The following is a 17517-nucleotide window of genomic DNA, read 5'->3' as shown; positions in this document are numbered from 1 at the left end:
GTGATTGTAATGTATAATATCAAATTTCTTGCTGGCCTCGGGAGGGGAGAGGAGAGGGAGGGTAGGAGAAAAATTTGGAACTCAAAAAATATCTTTACATGTAATTGAGAAAGATTAAAAAGAAAAAAAAAGAAAAAGTACTTTTCTTTGTATATCAATATAATGCACTTTGGCAAACCATCAGCAAGGGTATGTGCTTCACCATTGGGTACAAGGGAAAAAGCACTGAGCTTGGAGGCAGATGCCTGTTTTGATCACTTACAAGCTGTTTGATCATAGGTCAGTCACTTGACCTCTCTGAGATAGTTCTCTCATTTATAAAATGGGCATAATATTGTAGCTCTTACCTGTTGTGAATAAATTCAGGATGCTATCCTTACTGCATCATTTTTCTAGTGGTTGGGGGGTAGGTAGTACAGAGCTTCTATACTCTTGTCCTGTGTAACCAGTAGACCATGTTTATAATGTGAGGGGGGAGGTTGAAGTCTCTGGCCATGGGTCTGAGTTAAGCTAACTAGCCATAGGGAACCCTCATGAGCACATTTCTATAACCCATACAGCTAACTTGATCAAAGGTAAACCTGCCAAACAACCACTGTGTAGTAATTCTCCCAAATTCTACAATCCAGTTCATTTCTTTTTTTTAATTTATTCCTCTAAAATACAAATATGAAATCATCTTGGGTTAGGGAACTCTTGGATGAGGAAACTCCTTTTACCAGCTCAAGTCTGCACCTTCTCTAAAATGTACTGACTTGGAGAGTTGTCTAGAGCACTGCAAAGTTAAGTGACTCCTATCAAGTCAAAGGAGCCAACATATGTCTGGGATGGCGTTTGAACTCAGGCCTTCTTGCAAGTGGAGTCACTGGAGATAGATGCTGGATAGGCCAGATGAAGGCATGTCTCAGCTTCATTGACTTTTCATTTTTTTTTATCCACTCTCCTTTTTATATAGCAAATTTTAAATTCTATCTTTGAAGGAAGAAGCATTATTACAGCCAAAGTCAAAAAAGCATCATGAAATGGGAAAATAGGCTGCTCTTAAATATAATAGGAGTTGAGTAAGTGTGGTTTTTTTGAGTGAGCGTTTAAAGCACTTGATTTAAAACAAAACAAAAAACTTCCTGGAGATTTTCCCATCTGCAGAAATGGAAGGATAGTGATAATATTGAGTATATACTGTTAAGCCTATGGAGACAAGCACTTTCGAGTTCTAGGTTCATGTTTAGCTTCTGATGGCATATATTACTATGGGTAACTAAGTCTGATGACCTGTGAGCCTGAGGTTTTCCCCTTTGTATATAATGGGAAAAATAGGGGTAACTAGGTGCCATGGTGGGTAAAGCACTGGCCCTGAAGTTGTAGGACCGGAGTTCAAATCTTACCTCAGACATTACTAGCTGTGTGTGACCCTGGGCAAATCACTTAACTCCAGTTGCTTTAAACATCTGGGGCTATCTCCAGTCATCCTGTTGTATACCTTGTCACTGGACCCAGATGGCTCTGGAGGAGAGAATGAGTCTGGTAACCTTGCACAGCCCTCCCTCACTTAAATTCAGTTCAGTGCAAGTCATGACATCCCTCCAATGTCACAGTCCTCTTCCAGATCAAAGGACAAACAACAACAACAACGGGGAAATACTACTTTCTCCTACCCACCTCACAATTTTGTTGAGGCATTCTTTATTTTTGTATATTGTTAAGTGCTAGGTAAATGAATTATTATTGTTGCTGCTGCTGCTACTCCTACTCCTATTGTAATTGCTGTTGCCACCACCACCACCAAAACACTAACACCAATATCAACTTGCCGGGGATGTCATGGAGATTAATGAATAGTTTAGATGGACTCCCAGAGACCATATGTTTTAGAGAATGTGCAGGGAATTTCCTCAAACATAGTTCCCTCTACCAGTGACATCATAGGCCTAGTCCTCACCTGGGAAGAAGGCCTGTAAACTGCCACCATAGTGCCTGTATGTTAGGGGAAAAGATCTGTTCTTTGTTCCCTCACTGCTTGCTATTGCCTGGGTTCCCAGCCTAGTACCTCTTATTTACCTTACTGTGCACTATTGTGCACCTCCAGTAATTGATCTGGTCAGTCATAGCCTTTATTGGTCCTCCTCTGCCTTTTGTATATTAGAAATGGGTTTTCAAGATCTTGTCTTGTTCTTGGCTATAATGTTTAGACATGTCCCTAACTTATCTGGAATGTGGTCTTGAAAGTTTTGAAACTCCATGGCAGAAATGTATTTTATTTTTATATTTATACGGAGTCAACAAAGACCCTCAATTCTAGATCATATAGATCACAGGTCACAAAGTTAGAGCAGAAGGGACTTGAGAGGTCCTTTGTATAACTTATACATATGACAGGCGAGGGAACAGGCCTTGAGAAGCAAATGGAAGCAAGGATTTGAACCTGGGTCTTTGGGCTCTGAATCTAGTGCTCCTTTCACTGCACCACACTGCCTTCTGGGCTAGGACATAGCAGGCAACTTGCTAGAAAGTCCAGTCCTCTGTTTTCATCCATCTAACCTTGTATTTTCTTTCTCTAGGAGCCCAGATCATTGATCTGATGATGCTCGTTATCGATGTGACCAAAGGAATGCAGACTCAGTCAGCAGAATGCTTGGTGATTGGGCAAATTGCTTGTCAGAAGCTGATTGTGGTACTGAACAAGATAGACCTCCTAGCTGAAGAAAAGAGACAGGCAGCTATTGACAAGATGACCAAGAAGATGCAGAAGACGCTAGAGAACACAAAGTAGGTTTGCCAAGAGTACACTGTAATTGTTTGTATAATAATGGTTAAATAGAAATAGAATTAAGCCTGTTCTTTGGACTGACCGGGGCAGGTAAGCACATGCAAGATGTTGCTGGAGTGGGGGAGAGAGCGGGGTGCACACACGCATGCATAGAAGAACAGAAGCTTCTAGTGACTGCTTTTTTTTTGTTGTTTGTTTTTTGCTTTTTTTGCAGGGCAACGAGGGTTAAGTGACTTGCCCGGGGTCACACAGCTAGTAAGTGTGTCAAGTGTCTGAGGCTGGATTTGAACTCAGGTCCTCCTGAATCCAGGGCCAATGCTTTATCCACTATGCCACATAGCTGCCCCCCTATTGACTACTTTTAGAGTACACAGCTTTCGAGTTTTGCCCTTCATTTCTTAAAGTTTCTAGAAAACTAAAGCTAAAATTTTTGTAATCTTTCTGTGTCAGATTCTACCACATTTTGAATTTGAATTGAGCTCAGAGTAGTGGTAGGAACGTGGGCTCAGGGGGCGTGGTTCTGGTTTACTCCTGAGTTGTTGCCCAGGGCTGCACTGAGATGGTCAGTAACGATCTTGCCAGAAAGAAAAATGTATACAGAACACAATTTAAGTTTAATCTGCATTATTAGCATTTTATCCATCACTTAAGTCTAGAAAACCCACAAAACAATAGTGAAGCCCTGGTTTGTAGTTTGACAATTTCTGCAGTGTAAATGCCCACACTGAAACTTGAGCCGTCAGCTGGCAAGTTTGCGCTGGCCCTGGAGGCTCTAGCATACCCTTGGTTGTGACCTTCAGCTGGATCACCAGCCCTCTGTGAGATGCACCTTCTGTTTCTGGTAAAGGTGCAAGGAGTGTATGATTTCTAGGTTCTTCTAGCTTGAAAACACATTCTCTGTGCTAAGTGGCTCCTTCTTTAGGACAGCTGAAAACCATTTGGAGATTTTCCCCAACAGTTAAGGTCAGAACATGTTGGTGAAAATGGAATATAGGAAAAGTGATATTCTATATATGTTAAAAAAAATGAGAATTCTCTTTAGTAACAGATTAGACCATTAAAGGAGATGGAACCTTGATGATAAGCACAGGTTGTAACGCCACCTCATTGAACGAGGAGCTTCAGGAACGACTTGTTCTGATGTTGTCAGGACAGTGCCCTTGGTCAGCCGCACAGTGTCGGAAAACCTTCATTGTTTGATCATTTTCTGTGATCCTTGTTGGGCCAGTCCCTTTTGATCAATACTAAGTGGCGGTCACAGAGAGGGAGCGAGGCATTCTCTTCTCCGTGCAACACCAAGACAATATCCTGCCACTTCTGCTTCTCCTTCGAATCTGTCTGTGGAGGGCAAACAAGTATGAAGTGTTTTTGTTTCTCCTGTCATAAAGATTGATATGCCTGCCCGCTGGTGTTGGTTTTTGTTGTGTTTTTTTTTTTTCAGAGCCAACACCTGCAGCTCTGACTGAGAATCCTCAAGTTGGTTAAATTAAAACTCTGGCTCTGTGAATGCTCCAAATGTGTCATAAAAGATTTCCTAGCCCTGTCTTTTGTTAGCAAAATCCATCAATCTGATAAAATCGACACATTTAGATAAGTGTTGCATAAGAATTCAGACTTTGTTATTCCTAACGGAAGTGGATATGAGACTGTAAAAATGGAGATAAAAAATTATATCTTCTCTTTAGTGAGTTATTTGATCTCCCTGCAGTTTTATTTACTTGTCAGAAAGGGGTGGAACAGGCCCTTTCAACTTCTACTTAAAATCACAATATAGTTTCAGTGTCACATCCTATAAATGCGGCAAAGAAATGGGGTGTGTGCAGTATAGATGAGTAGTCAATAGATTAATTTAATAAGTTAATTTTTAAAAATTTAAGCAAATTTTCCTTCCATGTTAATACTTATTTATGTTTTTTACTTATTCAGAATCACTTCTGCTCTTTAAATTTGGGGATGGTTGTACACAGATCACATCTCATAACTGAGCATAAACACAGGAGAAATTGGCCTTTTGTGTCACCTTTAAATCACCTGACAGCCTAGTTCTATGTCTAAAGTAATTTCCCTCCCCCAGATTGAGAGAAACCTAGCAAAGGGGGAAAGTTGATTGCCCATTAATTTCTGAGAACTTGGGCAATGGAGTGATGTAGTTACCAACGGAACCTTTTTCTTGTAGAGAACTACCTGGAATGTTCGTTGTTTTCACGCTCTTATCCTGTTCTTGTCCTTTAAAATACCCTAAATAATGATTTTCTTTTCTGATGTTCTTCCCATTTAAACCCTTTTATAAACCATCATCCACTTTTTCAGGACATGCCTCCTCCCTGCTGCCCCCCCACCCCTGACATTCACTGGCTGATAAAAAGCTGCAAAATGACAAAGAACCAAACAACCCCAAACCTTCTTCCCTCTCAGATCTTCCGCTTGCTTGCATGTCTCCTCTCTCAGTGACCCTCAGCAGCACTGTTTTGAAGATCCCCTTTCCTTTTCCATTCTCTCTTCCAGCCCAGGCCTGCTCCTTGTGGCAGCCTTGAGACACCTGAGCCTTTTACACATGTACTCCTCTCAGCAGTTCCCCCCCACCCTCTTCCATGATCAATCCCTTTGCACTTGTATCACTCCTTTAATCTGTGTTACTTCCATGTCTGGACAGTGTCACTGACATCCTTTTCTCCCACCACCCTTGTTCCAGCCCTCATTAATCAGTCAATCAACATGTACTAAGTACCTACTATGTGCTAGTCCTTGTACTAAGATACCCCTCACCTGGACTCTTGAAGTAGCCTCAATCACTGAGCAGCTATGGGAGCAAATTGGGCTCTCTGCTGCCATTTTCTTTTCTCTCCATTCTCTTCAGGGCTCCACACAGCTGAAAAGTTAATTCTCCCAGGGCACAGGTCTGTCATCTTCCTCTCCTGCTCAGAAATTTCCAGGAGCTCCTCTTAGGGGGCATCTGAAAGCCTTAGTACTTAGTACCCACGATGCCCCCTCAGGTAGTCTGCAGGCTGACCACACACACAGCCATCTAGCTCTCACCTCCTATAGGCCTCCCTTGTTTCAGATGTGCTTTTTCATCACCTCTGCCTCTGAGAACCCTCATTTCCTTCCCAGTTCAGCTAACAGCCTCTTCCTACATGAGGCCTTTCTTGATGCTACCTAGTACCTCCTCCCTCTGTAGTTACTTTGGATCTACTTGGTAGCCATTTTATACCTCCTGATATCTGGGTATGTTGTTTCTCCTGATGAATATGAGCTTCTTGAGGCAGCAGCTGTTTGGTTTTGGTCTTTATGCTATAACTCTATAGACTATATGCTATACTAGATCACCAGTGTCTAGCCCAGTGACTGGCACTTAGGAAATTAATACCTGTTTGCTCTATTTGTTGATTCGGCACTTTAAAGCACAGCCTGCATCATGTTTATTTGTACCTAGTGACAGGTTTCTTTCAGATTTCTTTCATTAGCTTGATGACAATATTCTTGTATAGTTAACTAACTGAACTGTAAGGTCTGGGGAGGAGAGAACCATGCCTGAGGAAGAAATGGTGACATCGTCTGTGTGGAATGAACGCCCCTTGGATTGCCATTGTGCCTAATGCTGTGTTTTTATGGGATCAATTAGTAGCATTAAACAGGGCGTGCCTATGCTCTAAATGAATGATTACATGTGTTAACAGTGAGCCAGATCCTGCTGTGCTAACTATTTTAGACTACACTTCCTTAATACTCGAATCTCAGGTAAAGTGATGAACTCTGGCTTATTTGCTGACCTGTGCAATTGATGGCATAAAACAAAGTCATTGGGTTACTGAATAAGTTGCTCTCCTTTTCCCAGTATGCTTATTATCACTCCCAAGCAGAAACCGAAAATGTGGAGCTCAAGGAGACTTTGCAATCTGAGGGAATGGGGTAAAGTCTATGGCATCTGCACATGTAACTAATACAAAATAGATTATGGTCAGCACAGAGGAAAGGGCCAAGCTGTGCCCTTCAAGGTAATTTTTACCTTTATCACCCTAGTGCCTATCATGGTGTCTTGATCATTATAGTCACTTTCAGAATATTTGTTGAATTTGAGGAGCAAAAGGTCATTACTAGGTGGAGGGGACAGTGATCATGGGAATATCACAGAGGGGGTGACACCTGAGTTGGATTTTGAAAGGAGGAGCAGGTTTTAATAGCTGAAGCTTTTGAGGATGGGATGGGATAAGATGGTGTGAACAAAGGTACAGAGAGGAGAGGGAGGTGAGGATTTCTTTTTGTCATTTGTTTTGTGGGATTTGGAGGAGCCCTCTAAAGAATAACATTAAATTAGGTGTATAGGAGGAAGGTGTTGGGGGGGGGGCATTACACATGTAACTAACAACTTTAAAAATAGCAAAATAAGCTACTAATTTGAAAGAATATAGCTTTTTGCATGTTTAGTAAAATGATTATACAAGTTGATGGACAAAGGAAGCAAAAATGAGCAGGCAGGGAATGGTAGGGTTCTCAGGCTAGCAATCTAGTGGTCCTCCCCACCTCCCCCTGGAAAAAGAGCTTAGACACCATGGCTAATCATAATAGATCATTTCTATGACTTGAACATTTTTTCTGTCTCCTACTTCAGGGGGTTAAGATGTGACTTCCATTTGGTTTTTTTCCTTCTGCTCAATTCCTTGAAAACTTATCTGAGATCTATTTGGGGGGAGGAAAGGATAGCTTGAATGCTTACTAAGCTTTTCTGACCACCATTTGCATACCGTGACATACTGTAACAGAGAGAGCACTCTTGAGGTAGTTGGGTGACGGCAAAGAGATGACCCCACCCCCTGTCTGGCTCACACTGGCTTTGATGCCCTGGGCACTTACCATCCACATTTTCAGGACATATCTGGTTGGGGCCTTTCATGCTTCTACAACCCAGAAATGGATCAGAAAGCAGAAAATCAGCCCAAAGGGAAAAAATACCCAGCCTCAGCATAAACTCCAGTTCCTTTTTCACGCTAGTCTTCCTCTTTGCTTGCTGGAGGCCAGACTGCCACGGTGTGCTTGTGTGTGCTCGAGGTGTAGCGAGGCATGTTTCTCACGGGGCCTGGCAGTCCTGTGAAGGCTGCCTCCAGCTCCCACCAGGACATATGATGCCTTTTGAAGGAATCAGGCACCTGGTTCAACATTAGTTTATGTTTTATTACAGTATATTGCCCAAAAGTGTTTGGATAAAAATAATTGAATTTCCGAAAGCTTTATGGTTAATTGTTGGAATTCTCAGTGCACATTTTTATCCTCCTTTGTCCCCCAGAGCCCCAGGCATAGGGCCCATAAACAGAGCAAATACCTTGTATACTGTGTTAGGACTTGATGATTTCTATAGAAGGAACGAACTAGATCAAAAGTCTTCTCTTTTTACCAGGAATGAACATGTTTTCCTGTCCTTTTCCTTTTCTCTTTCCCTTTCCCCTTGTTTCTTTTTTTGCCTATTTCATTCCCTCCTCTCTCCTTTCTACTTTTCCCCTTTCCCTTTATTTTATTCTTTTCTTATAGTTTTAGCATTTCGAGGTAAAAGGAACCTTAGAGATCTAATCCAATTCTTTCTTTCTTTCTTTCTTTTTTTTTTTTTGGCGGGGCAATGGGGGTTAAGTAGTAAGTGTCAAGTGTCTGAGGCTGGATTTGAACTCAGGTCCTCCTGAATCCAGGGCCAGTGCTTTATCCACTGCGCCACCTAGCTGCCCCCCCAATTCTTTCATTTTAAAGAGAAAAATTGAGGCCCAGAGAAGGTAAGTGCAGGAAATGTATTTGGACTCTTTTCTTATCTTCAGAGCTTGGCAGTGCGTGGCACATAGTAGGCACTTAATAAATATTTGTTGACTGATTCAACCTAGTAATTGGTAGAGCTGGACTCCAAACCCAGGTCCTTGGATCCTAAACCCAGTAGTTTTTCCAGGACCCCTGCCCTAGCTCTCAAGATACTTTATAGTCTAGTAGAAGAGAGCAAACACAATGTGGAAAAGCAAATTACAATTTTTTTGTGTGGGGCATTGAGAGTTAAGTGATTTGCCCAGGGTCACACAGCTGGTAAGTGATTAGTGTCTGAGTCCCAATTTGAACTCAGGTCCTCCTGAATCCAGGGCCAGTGCTTTCTTTATCCACTGAACCACCTAGCTGCCCCCAAAATATTTTAATAATTCTTCAAAGTATCACTAGAAGAATTTTCCTTAGATAACACCTTATTAATGGCCAGTTGAATATCATTCATTGAATTAATTGATCAAGCCTTTGTTGTGTGCCAGGCTCTGTACAAGGTATGCAGTAGATGGAACAATCCTGTGCTCAGGCCCTTGAAAATAGGAAATTGGGTCTTGGAAGAAGGGTTAGGCAGGGGTGAAGATTCACTTGGTGGTGATAGTGGAAGCCTTTAAGGGTCTTCTCAGGGAGAGATTTTAGACTGAGAAGAAAGAGTCGCCAAGAGGAGAATAAAGGACTATCGAAGGAGTCCTAGGGAATAGCAGGAGGAAGAAGATCATATTGATGATCATCAAATTGACTACAATTTAACTCAACAAATAAAGATTTATTAAACTCCTGCTATATGTGCAAGGCAACAAAGACAAAGATGATAAAAACACTCCCTTCCAGAAGGAGCTTATGTTTTATGGGATGTGTGTGTGCGTGCATGCGTGCCTGTGTGTGATCATACTGTACACACTGATCAGTATATACAAAGTTATTTGAGGAAGGAGAAAGCAGCAATAGCTGAGATCAGGAAAACCATTGCATTGGAGATGTATCCAAGGTAACCCTTGAAGGGACCTCTGGCCACCAAGATGTGCAGGTGAGGTGAAAGTCCATTCTAGTCCCTGGAGAATGGCCTGTACAAAAGCCAAAGGTTAGAGGTGGAATGCTGGGTTTAGGGAACACTGGATAGGCTGGGGAGTACAAATAAAGCTAGAAAGATTAGTGGGAGCCAGATGTGGCAGTGCTCTAAATGCCAGGCTAAGGAGTTTGCACTTTATATTAGGGGCAGTAAAGAACCACTGAATATTTTTGAGTAGGGGAATGACAGAAAGATCTGTTTTAGGAATGCTAATTTGGAAGCTTTGTGAAAGATACCTTGAAGAAGAGGGGGATAGGAAGTTATTGCAGTTGTCTGGGTGAAAGGTTAAGCAAGTCAGAACAAGGGTGGTGGCTGTGTGGGAAGAAATAAGGGAGAGGGGGAGAGAGAGAGAGGGAGAGGGGGAGAGAGAGAGAGAGAGAGAGAGAGAGAGAGAGAGAGAGAGAGAGAGAGAGAGAGAGAGAGAGAGAGAGAGAGAGAGATGAAAGAATAGACAAAATTTGGCAAATTATTCTTTGATTATTCTTTGTGGGATGGGGCAAAGGGAAAGGGAAAAGACAGAGTCAAGGATGACTCCAAGGTTGTGAACAAGGGTGATTGAAGTACGATAGTGTCCTCAAAAAGGAAATAGGGAGGTTGGAGGGGGATGGAGTTCTCTGAGACAGACAACAGTTTGAGATACTGATGAAGCTTCTGAAGCACAAAGGATTTTGTGGTGCTGGGGATCAGGAGATGAGAGTGGGGCGGAAGCCAAGGCAGGGAGGAATTTCAAGACATTTTCAGGAAAGAGAGCTCCATGAGGTGAGGAGAGAAGAAAGCCTGTTAGATTGGGCAATTCGGAAGCTAGTCCTTGGGAGCCTTTGAGAGAGCATTTTCTGTAGAATAGAAGGGAGAACCAAAATTACAGAGTATTTAGAAGTTGTGGAGAAGTCAAGGCAATCATTATGAAATTAAGGCAACAGATGTGTTCTACTTATTAGAAAGTTTTGTTAGTAGAAGGAAAGTTAGAAAGACAAAGCATTTTTTTAACCTACTTGAGCATATTTTTAAGTAGAGGAAAAAAAGCTGGTGGAGAGGTGAGAGATTCATCACAATGGAATGGGTATAATTGAGGGGGGCAGTTCTCATGCTTCTTTAATCTTCCCTATTGGGGAGTCTTGGACAGTAGTTCTGGAGGGTTTCTGTTTGGGTTGTGTGCAAAAGATGCCACGGGCCACCTCCCCTCTCTGTTCCTTGTTACTAGGTTAAAAATACTTTGCTCAGAATTTGGAACGATGCCCAAAGGGCGATGGGACTGTTCATACCCTTTGACCCAGTGGTACCACTGCGTGGTCAGTATCCCAAAGAGACCATAGAAAAGGGAAAAGGACCCACATGTACAAAAATATTGATAGCAGCTCTCTCTGTGGTGGCAGAGAATTGGAAATCGAGGGAATGCCCATCAACAGGGGAATGGCTAAACAAGTTGTGGTATATGAATAAAATAGAATGCTGTTGTGCTGTAAGAAACGATGAGCAGGAGGAGTTCAGAGAAACCTGGAAGGACTTACATGAACTGATGCTGAGTGAGAAGAGCAGAACCAGGAGAACATTGTACACAGAAGCAGCAACATTGTGTGATGAACAGTGGTGATAGACTTGGCTATCTCAGCAGTGTAATGATCCAAAACAGTTTCAAAGAACTCATGATAAAAAATGTTCTCAACATCCAGAAAAAATAACTTTGAATTATGAATGCAGATTGAACCATACTATTTCTACTTTTGGACTGTTTTTTTCCTTCTTTTTTGAGATTTTGAGTTTTTTCCCTTGTGCTCTGATTCTTCTTTCACAAGATGACTAATGTAGAAATATGTTTAATGTGATTATATATATGCAACCTGTATCAGACTGCTTTCTGTCTTGAGGAGGAGGAAGGGAAGGGAGGGTGGGAGAAAAAAAAAATCTGGAACTAAAAATGGGCACTAAAAATCTGGAACTAAAAATCCCATGAAAACAAATGTTGAAAACTATCCTTATATGTAACTGGAAAATAATAAAATATTAAAAAATATATATTTTGCTCAGGCCAGCACCCTTCTACTCTGCTGTTGTGGGGAAGAATACAAGGGAAGGATGTGGCTACAGTCCAGGGAAAGAATTGAGAAGGATTAGAATGTCAGATGCAGTCTTTTTTGATAAGCTCTGTTTATCTTCCTTCCCTGTGGGAAGTGTCCCTTCTCTTTGGAGAGTTGAGAGTTGTTGGGATTCATTTGTGTTGTCTGATTCCCAGGATGACACATGTTCTCATATTTAAGCTGATCATCATCCAAATGAAATAACAAAGTGTTTCTCTAATTAGGTCTGTCTTTTAACCCTAATCATACCCTTTGAGCCATCCTGGAGACAGACAATGACAGCAGCTACTCTAAAACAATTGGAATGACAGTCCTAAATATCTCTCCATGTGCTGTCATTGTCTCTCATCTCCCCTCCTTCCTCCATTTCTTTGTGTAATAGCCAATAAGAATAAGATTCACCCCCAAATGACATTTAGTAACTTTGAAATTGCTTCATCCAACAACCGTATCATCATCACCATTGATACATAATGTTTTGTGGTTTATACATTTTTTTAAATGAAAAACGATTTCACTTGATTCTTACAACAGTCCTCTATGAGTCTGGCCAGGAAGGTAGGTATTAATACCTGTTTGTATAGATTAAGAAAGGAAATTACCAAAAAGATTATGTATCTTGCATGAGATCACATAGGAAAGCTGGGATTAGAACCTATGTCTTTTAACTCTAAATTTAGTGCTCTTTGTATTATACCAATCAATTAAAAAAAAATTAAATGTTTTTTTAAGATCTTACTTTTAACATCTTTATGATCAAACTTTCTTAGTGACTATTTAGAATCTAATTTCAGCATATTAAACATAATTTTTTCAGATAATTCCTGAATTCTTATTAGAATTCATATTTTCATAACTTTTCTTTTACTGTGGTCATAGTGTATATACTGTATATTTCCAATTTTGCTTTTTTTACATTATTTATAGAAGTATTTCATGATTGCCTTGTATTCCTTATAATTGTCTGTCTTTATTGTCTTATGGCATTCCAACCCATTAATATAACCATGATTTATTTAAGCATTGTCTTATATTAGAACACCTGGGTGACAGTTTTTTTGCAATTAGATATAATGCAATGAGAATCTCTGAACAGACAACTTTAAAAAAATTATACCATCAATGTAATGATGGGAAAGAACTCTGCCTTAAGTCCTCCCTGATCTAGCAGGATCCCTCCAAGGTTAACCCAGGAGATTCCTGTGCCAGTGAAGTCAGGTCCAGCCTTTATTTCTCATTATTATCATTGACAAGGAAGCATGGTGTCGGGTGGTGGCTAACCCTAACCCTAACCCTAACCCTGGCCAGACCCGGGTTAAAATGTAATTGGGAAATATTTAATAAAATAAACAAAGATGCACTGAGACATGGGGGACACTGCATTTTAAAACCAAGTCAGTATGTAGCCAGCACCAGCGATCTTTATGCATGGAAGAGTGCATAGAGAGCAGGGATTGCAGGCTGTGCCTCATATCAGGCCGGCTGGAACCATCTTCCATTGACTGCTTGTTGATCAATCACACCTCAAGAATCTGGTTTTGATTATTTCCTGGATTGTCTAGACTTAAGGAAGGGATGGGGAGCATGTTAACTGTGCAGATGACCCATCCCAATGTGCCACACCTCTTTGGGATGCTGTTTGTTAAAGAATTACCAGCATAGCCCTGTGTGTTCTTAGCCTGGCAAGCAGCATTGGTGCTCTGGGCACCTACCTCTCTGCAATTTCCTTGGTAGGAGTCCTTTTTATCCCCAAGTTCATTATTCTAATAGGATCACTGGTCCAGTCCCAATAACCGTTATTCTCATGATTAATTTTAAAATAAAATTTATTTTGTAATTCAGCTTAAAGTTCAATTAGTATTGGAATTAAAATCTCTAAGGTTGAGTACTTTGATTTCTTGACGAGGTTTTATCAGTCTCCAAGTCCCACATGTGTTAATGAAGGTACTAAATCTTAGAACCTAAATTCTAGACTGATTAAAGGAGAGGAGCTGATCTTGCTTCACTTAGAACACATCATTGTCAAGATAGTGTCATTTTCTTTCTTTTGTTTTGTTTTTTGGTGGGGCAATGAGGGTTAAGTGACTTGCCCAGGGCCACACAGTAAGTGTCTGAGGTCGGATTTTGAACTCAGGGCCTCCGGAATCCAGGTCTGGTGCTTTATCCACTGCGCCACCTAGCTGCCCCCATGTCATTCTCTACTCAAGAAATTCACATTGCTGTGACATGCAGGTGTGCATATAATTTCAAGACTTTTGCCATTTCTTTATCTAGATTTGGAGATAGTTTTAGTTTTTAGGTCTTCTGACTTGTTTTTCTTTGTTTGAAAATTATAAGGGTGGGGGGGGCAGTGAGGGTTAAGTGACTCACCCAGGGTCACACAGCTAGTAAGTGTCAAGTGTCTGAGGCTGGATTTGAACTCAGGTTCTCCTCAATCCAGGGCCAGTGCTTTGTCCACTGTGCCACCTAGCTGCCCCCAGAAAATTGTAAGGTTTTTAGAGGACAAGAACCAATATTAACTGTATTCTATAGCACTTCACTCCATACCACCTGGAAATGGACATTTTAGGAATTCATTATGATGGCGGTGGTGGTGAAGATGAAGTATGAGCTTAAAGAAAGGTGCTAGGGCTAAGGGTATTCCAAAATCTTTTGCAATATCAGGAAGTTCTTGTTAGCTTCCTGAATCATCTTGACGGGAGAGTACAAAAATAGAAGAGGGAAGGGTCCTTGGTAGACTTGACACAAAAGTGGAAACCTGAGAATTGATCTGTCCATTAATCAGCAGTTGAGCAAAGCATTGTGAATTGGAAGTCAGATTCAAGAGAAACATGCTATTTAGGACTCTGACAGACTTTCATGGATCTTCATTTTAAACCATTGTTTTTCTCTTCCAGGTTCCGGGGCTCACCCATTATCCCTGTTGCAGCCAAGCCTGGTGGCCCGGAGGCCCCAGAAACTGAGACTCCACAGGGCATTTCAGAATTAATTGAGGTATATACAGCAAAAATATATTACCATTTATTCATTCATTATTCATTCTTTTAAGATTTGCTGTTATAGCACTAACCTCTGTGAGCTCACATGATTAGCACTTCATTCTAAACCTCTTTCCAACTGCAGCAATGTTAGGGGACGTGCCATGGTTTAACACAGATCATTTTCCTTACCTGTTTGTAAACTTCTGAAGAATAACTCAGACGCCACCCCTCCCCCATCCCCAAATCAAGACAACAAAAACTACTTCCAGTCTCACATTCAAGAGCAGCCTACAATAACAAAGCAGCATGAATCGCACAGTGATGCTGAACTCTCTGTCGGGATTAGGTCATTGTGGCTGCCTCTGAGCTCCTGATCCCGCATCCACCAACTGCTGAGAACCGCCCAGAAATAATAAGCCAGCAGGCCTAGGATAACAGAGCAGGGCATCCCATCCAGGGCTCATGGGCCCTCCCGCAATAACAAACCAGGCCATCGGCAGTTGGTGGCAGCTCTCAGTTTTCAGCTGCAGGAGTCCAAGGGGATTTTACAGCCAATGTTTATGAATTGTTTAAACTACTCAGACAGTGTCCTTTTTTTTTTTTAGCTGGGGGGGGTGGGAGTGATGGCAGCTTTTCCATTTTTGTCTTATTGGGAGGGCACAGCAGGACATTAATGTACTGCATTTTTCTAATATCTCTTACTCCTCTGGCTCTAAATTTCCATTATTTGAGATGCTGCTGACAGTTGGACTGAAGGTGGTTATACCTTTAGGGAAGAGTTAGCCATCAGTCTCCCCAGTTTTGTCTTTCTTTTTCTTCAGCTCACCTTCTTTGTGTGCTGCTCTGATTTGTTTGTGAAACAAAGAAGAGAAGCCAGGATTCCCAGGCTCCTGCAGGATGGAAATTGTTTACTCTTCCTCACTCCTTGGCCTGCCCCCTGACCCTTCCCTCTTCTTTTGCTTGCTTCACTCGTGATGTTTATGACTTCTCAGGAGTCCATCCCTTTCTCTTCCTTTCTGAGGCATTTACTCCTTATGGAATTTAGCAAAACACCAAGGAGTTAGAAAAGAGAAGGGGAGAAAATCAGTGGGAGAAAAAAGGAGAGAGGAGTAACAAACAGGGAAGGGAGCAAAGAAAATAAAAATAGTGCTAAACAAGTATGTCTCCCTGAGGCTGGGATTCTTGTGTCCTTGACACTGGGACTCTGCTTGTTGTGTGACTTTGGGCACATTGAGTAGGGTGTTTGAGCCTCAGTTTTCTTATTTGTAAAATGGGCATGATAATGCTTGTACTCTCAGCACTACATAAGTACTGGATGAGAGATTGAATGTGAACAAAATGATAATCATCATGAGAAAGTCAAAGAAATTATCTTATTAAGTTCTAAGCAACGCAATGAAGCTTGCTCTGAATGCTATATCTACCTTAGACTCTTTGATTAAGACTGAGAGTTTGGGGTTATCTGCCTCAATGCTCAGTGATTTTAACTGGAGGGAACTGTAATGCAGGAGCCTAATACTGGAAGTGGACCCATTGTGTTCCTGTAACAACAGACAGCCAAGACATGTCCTGAAGTTATGGTCTTTCCAGAGTCTCCGTTTCACAAGAGCCTTGTCCTAAGGTGACTACCTGGATCTTTTGAAGCAAATGACCCCCTGCTCTGGCCCAGTACACTGCCACAATTCCTAATGATTTAGAGTTTGCTGATCTTGCTGACTTAGCAAAACAAACATTTTATGTGTAAGGCTTTTGTTACTTTTTATTAGTCCCAGAGAGCACTCGTCTGGGAGCACGAGACAGTTGTTGTTTTTGTGAAGGAAGGATCCACAAAAATGCTGCTATGAAAGATATTAGTATATTCCTCCAAGAAATTTCTACATAAATCTTGGGCCAAAGCCTGTTTTGAATTCTGAAGTCTTTTTCCAAAAGAATTGTTATCATAAGACTATTGGAAGGTTTCTTTGCAAAATTCTTTTTTGACAACTTATTCCCTTATGAAATCTCGAGAGTCACAAAATAAAAAGGAATAATAAATATGCTATTGTTTATTTGTTGGTAATTAACATTGACAGTGTCCCAACTGCCATGCACAGCATACAGAATGTTGAGCTGTTGAGTCTGCAGTCTCCCCCAAGTAAATAAAATGAGTTTGAAAGAAAAGGAAAAAAAAATTACAAGCACAGGGCCTAAACTAGGGAAATCTTTAGTCTGCATTAAAAAGCAGGCCCTTATTTTGGGGGAGAGGTGTATAGAAATGTCTAGGAAGTACCTGGAAACCCCACTTCCCTTTTCCCATTACCAATACAGAGGTCATGGATTCTATGGATGTCTTCTACTAGGCCTTCCTCATGCCCTCCAGGCTTCTCTTTAGTTGGAATTACTCATGAGGCAGGTTTTCAGTGTCGTCATCCTCTTCTGTCCCCCATATTTTGGGGGATATCTCATTACAGGGCAGTAATGTCCTTGTCTGTTTTCTAGCTCCTGAAGTCACAGGCTTCCATCCCGACCAGAGATCCTTCAGGACCTTTCCTCATGGCTGTGGACCACTGTTTCTCCATTAAAGGTCAAGGCACGGTGATGACAGGGACAATCCTTTCAGGCTCAGTCAACATTGGTGACAGTGTGGAGATTCCTGCCCTGAAGGTTAGTCGTTTCTCCTTTCTCCCTTTCTTCCCCAAGAAAGAGCTTGATCTGAAGAGGAAGAGTAGATTCCTTATCTGTCTCATTTTGTCCATTTAGTCACAGACTCCCACAGGTCTCTTTCTGTGCTGCTCCCAATCCAGCAGTAACAGGACCACAAAAAGCATTGCAGGAAATAGCACACCTGGCAGAATTGCTGCA

The 17517-nt window shown here is 41.5% G+C and overlaps 1 protein-coding gene across 2 annotated transcripts in view; it reads left to right on the top strand.

The window, feature by feature from the left end:
* Window positions 1–17517, top strand: part of EEFSEC (eukaryotic elongation factor, selenocysteine-tRNA specific) — a 296244-nt gene that overhangs the window by 84813 nt on the left and 193914 nt on the right. For both annotated transcript variants that reach the window (XM_043977987.1, XM_043977988.1), the window contains exons 2-4: window positions 2559–2766; window positions 14593–14689; window positions 17155–17319. In XM_043977987.1, the coding sequence (XP_043833922.1) occupies window positions 2559–2766; window positions 14593–14689; window positions 17155–17319 (470 nt within the window). The remainder of the gene's footprint in view (window positions 1–2558; window positions 2767–14592; window positions 14690–17154; window positions 17320–17517) is intronic.

This window comes from Dromiciops gliroides, chromosome 1 (assembly GCF_019393635.1).
Source record: "Dromiciops gliroides isolate mDroGli1 chromosome 1, mDroGli1.pri, whole genome shotgun sequence".
Lineage (NCBI taxonomy): Eukaryota > Metazoa > Chordata > Mammalia > Microbiotheria > Microbiotheriidae > Dromiciops > Dromiciops gliroides.
Note: the sequence above shows the minus strand (reverse complement) of the source record. Positions and strands in the feature narration are given on the sequence as shown.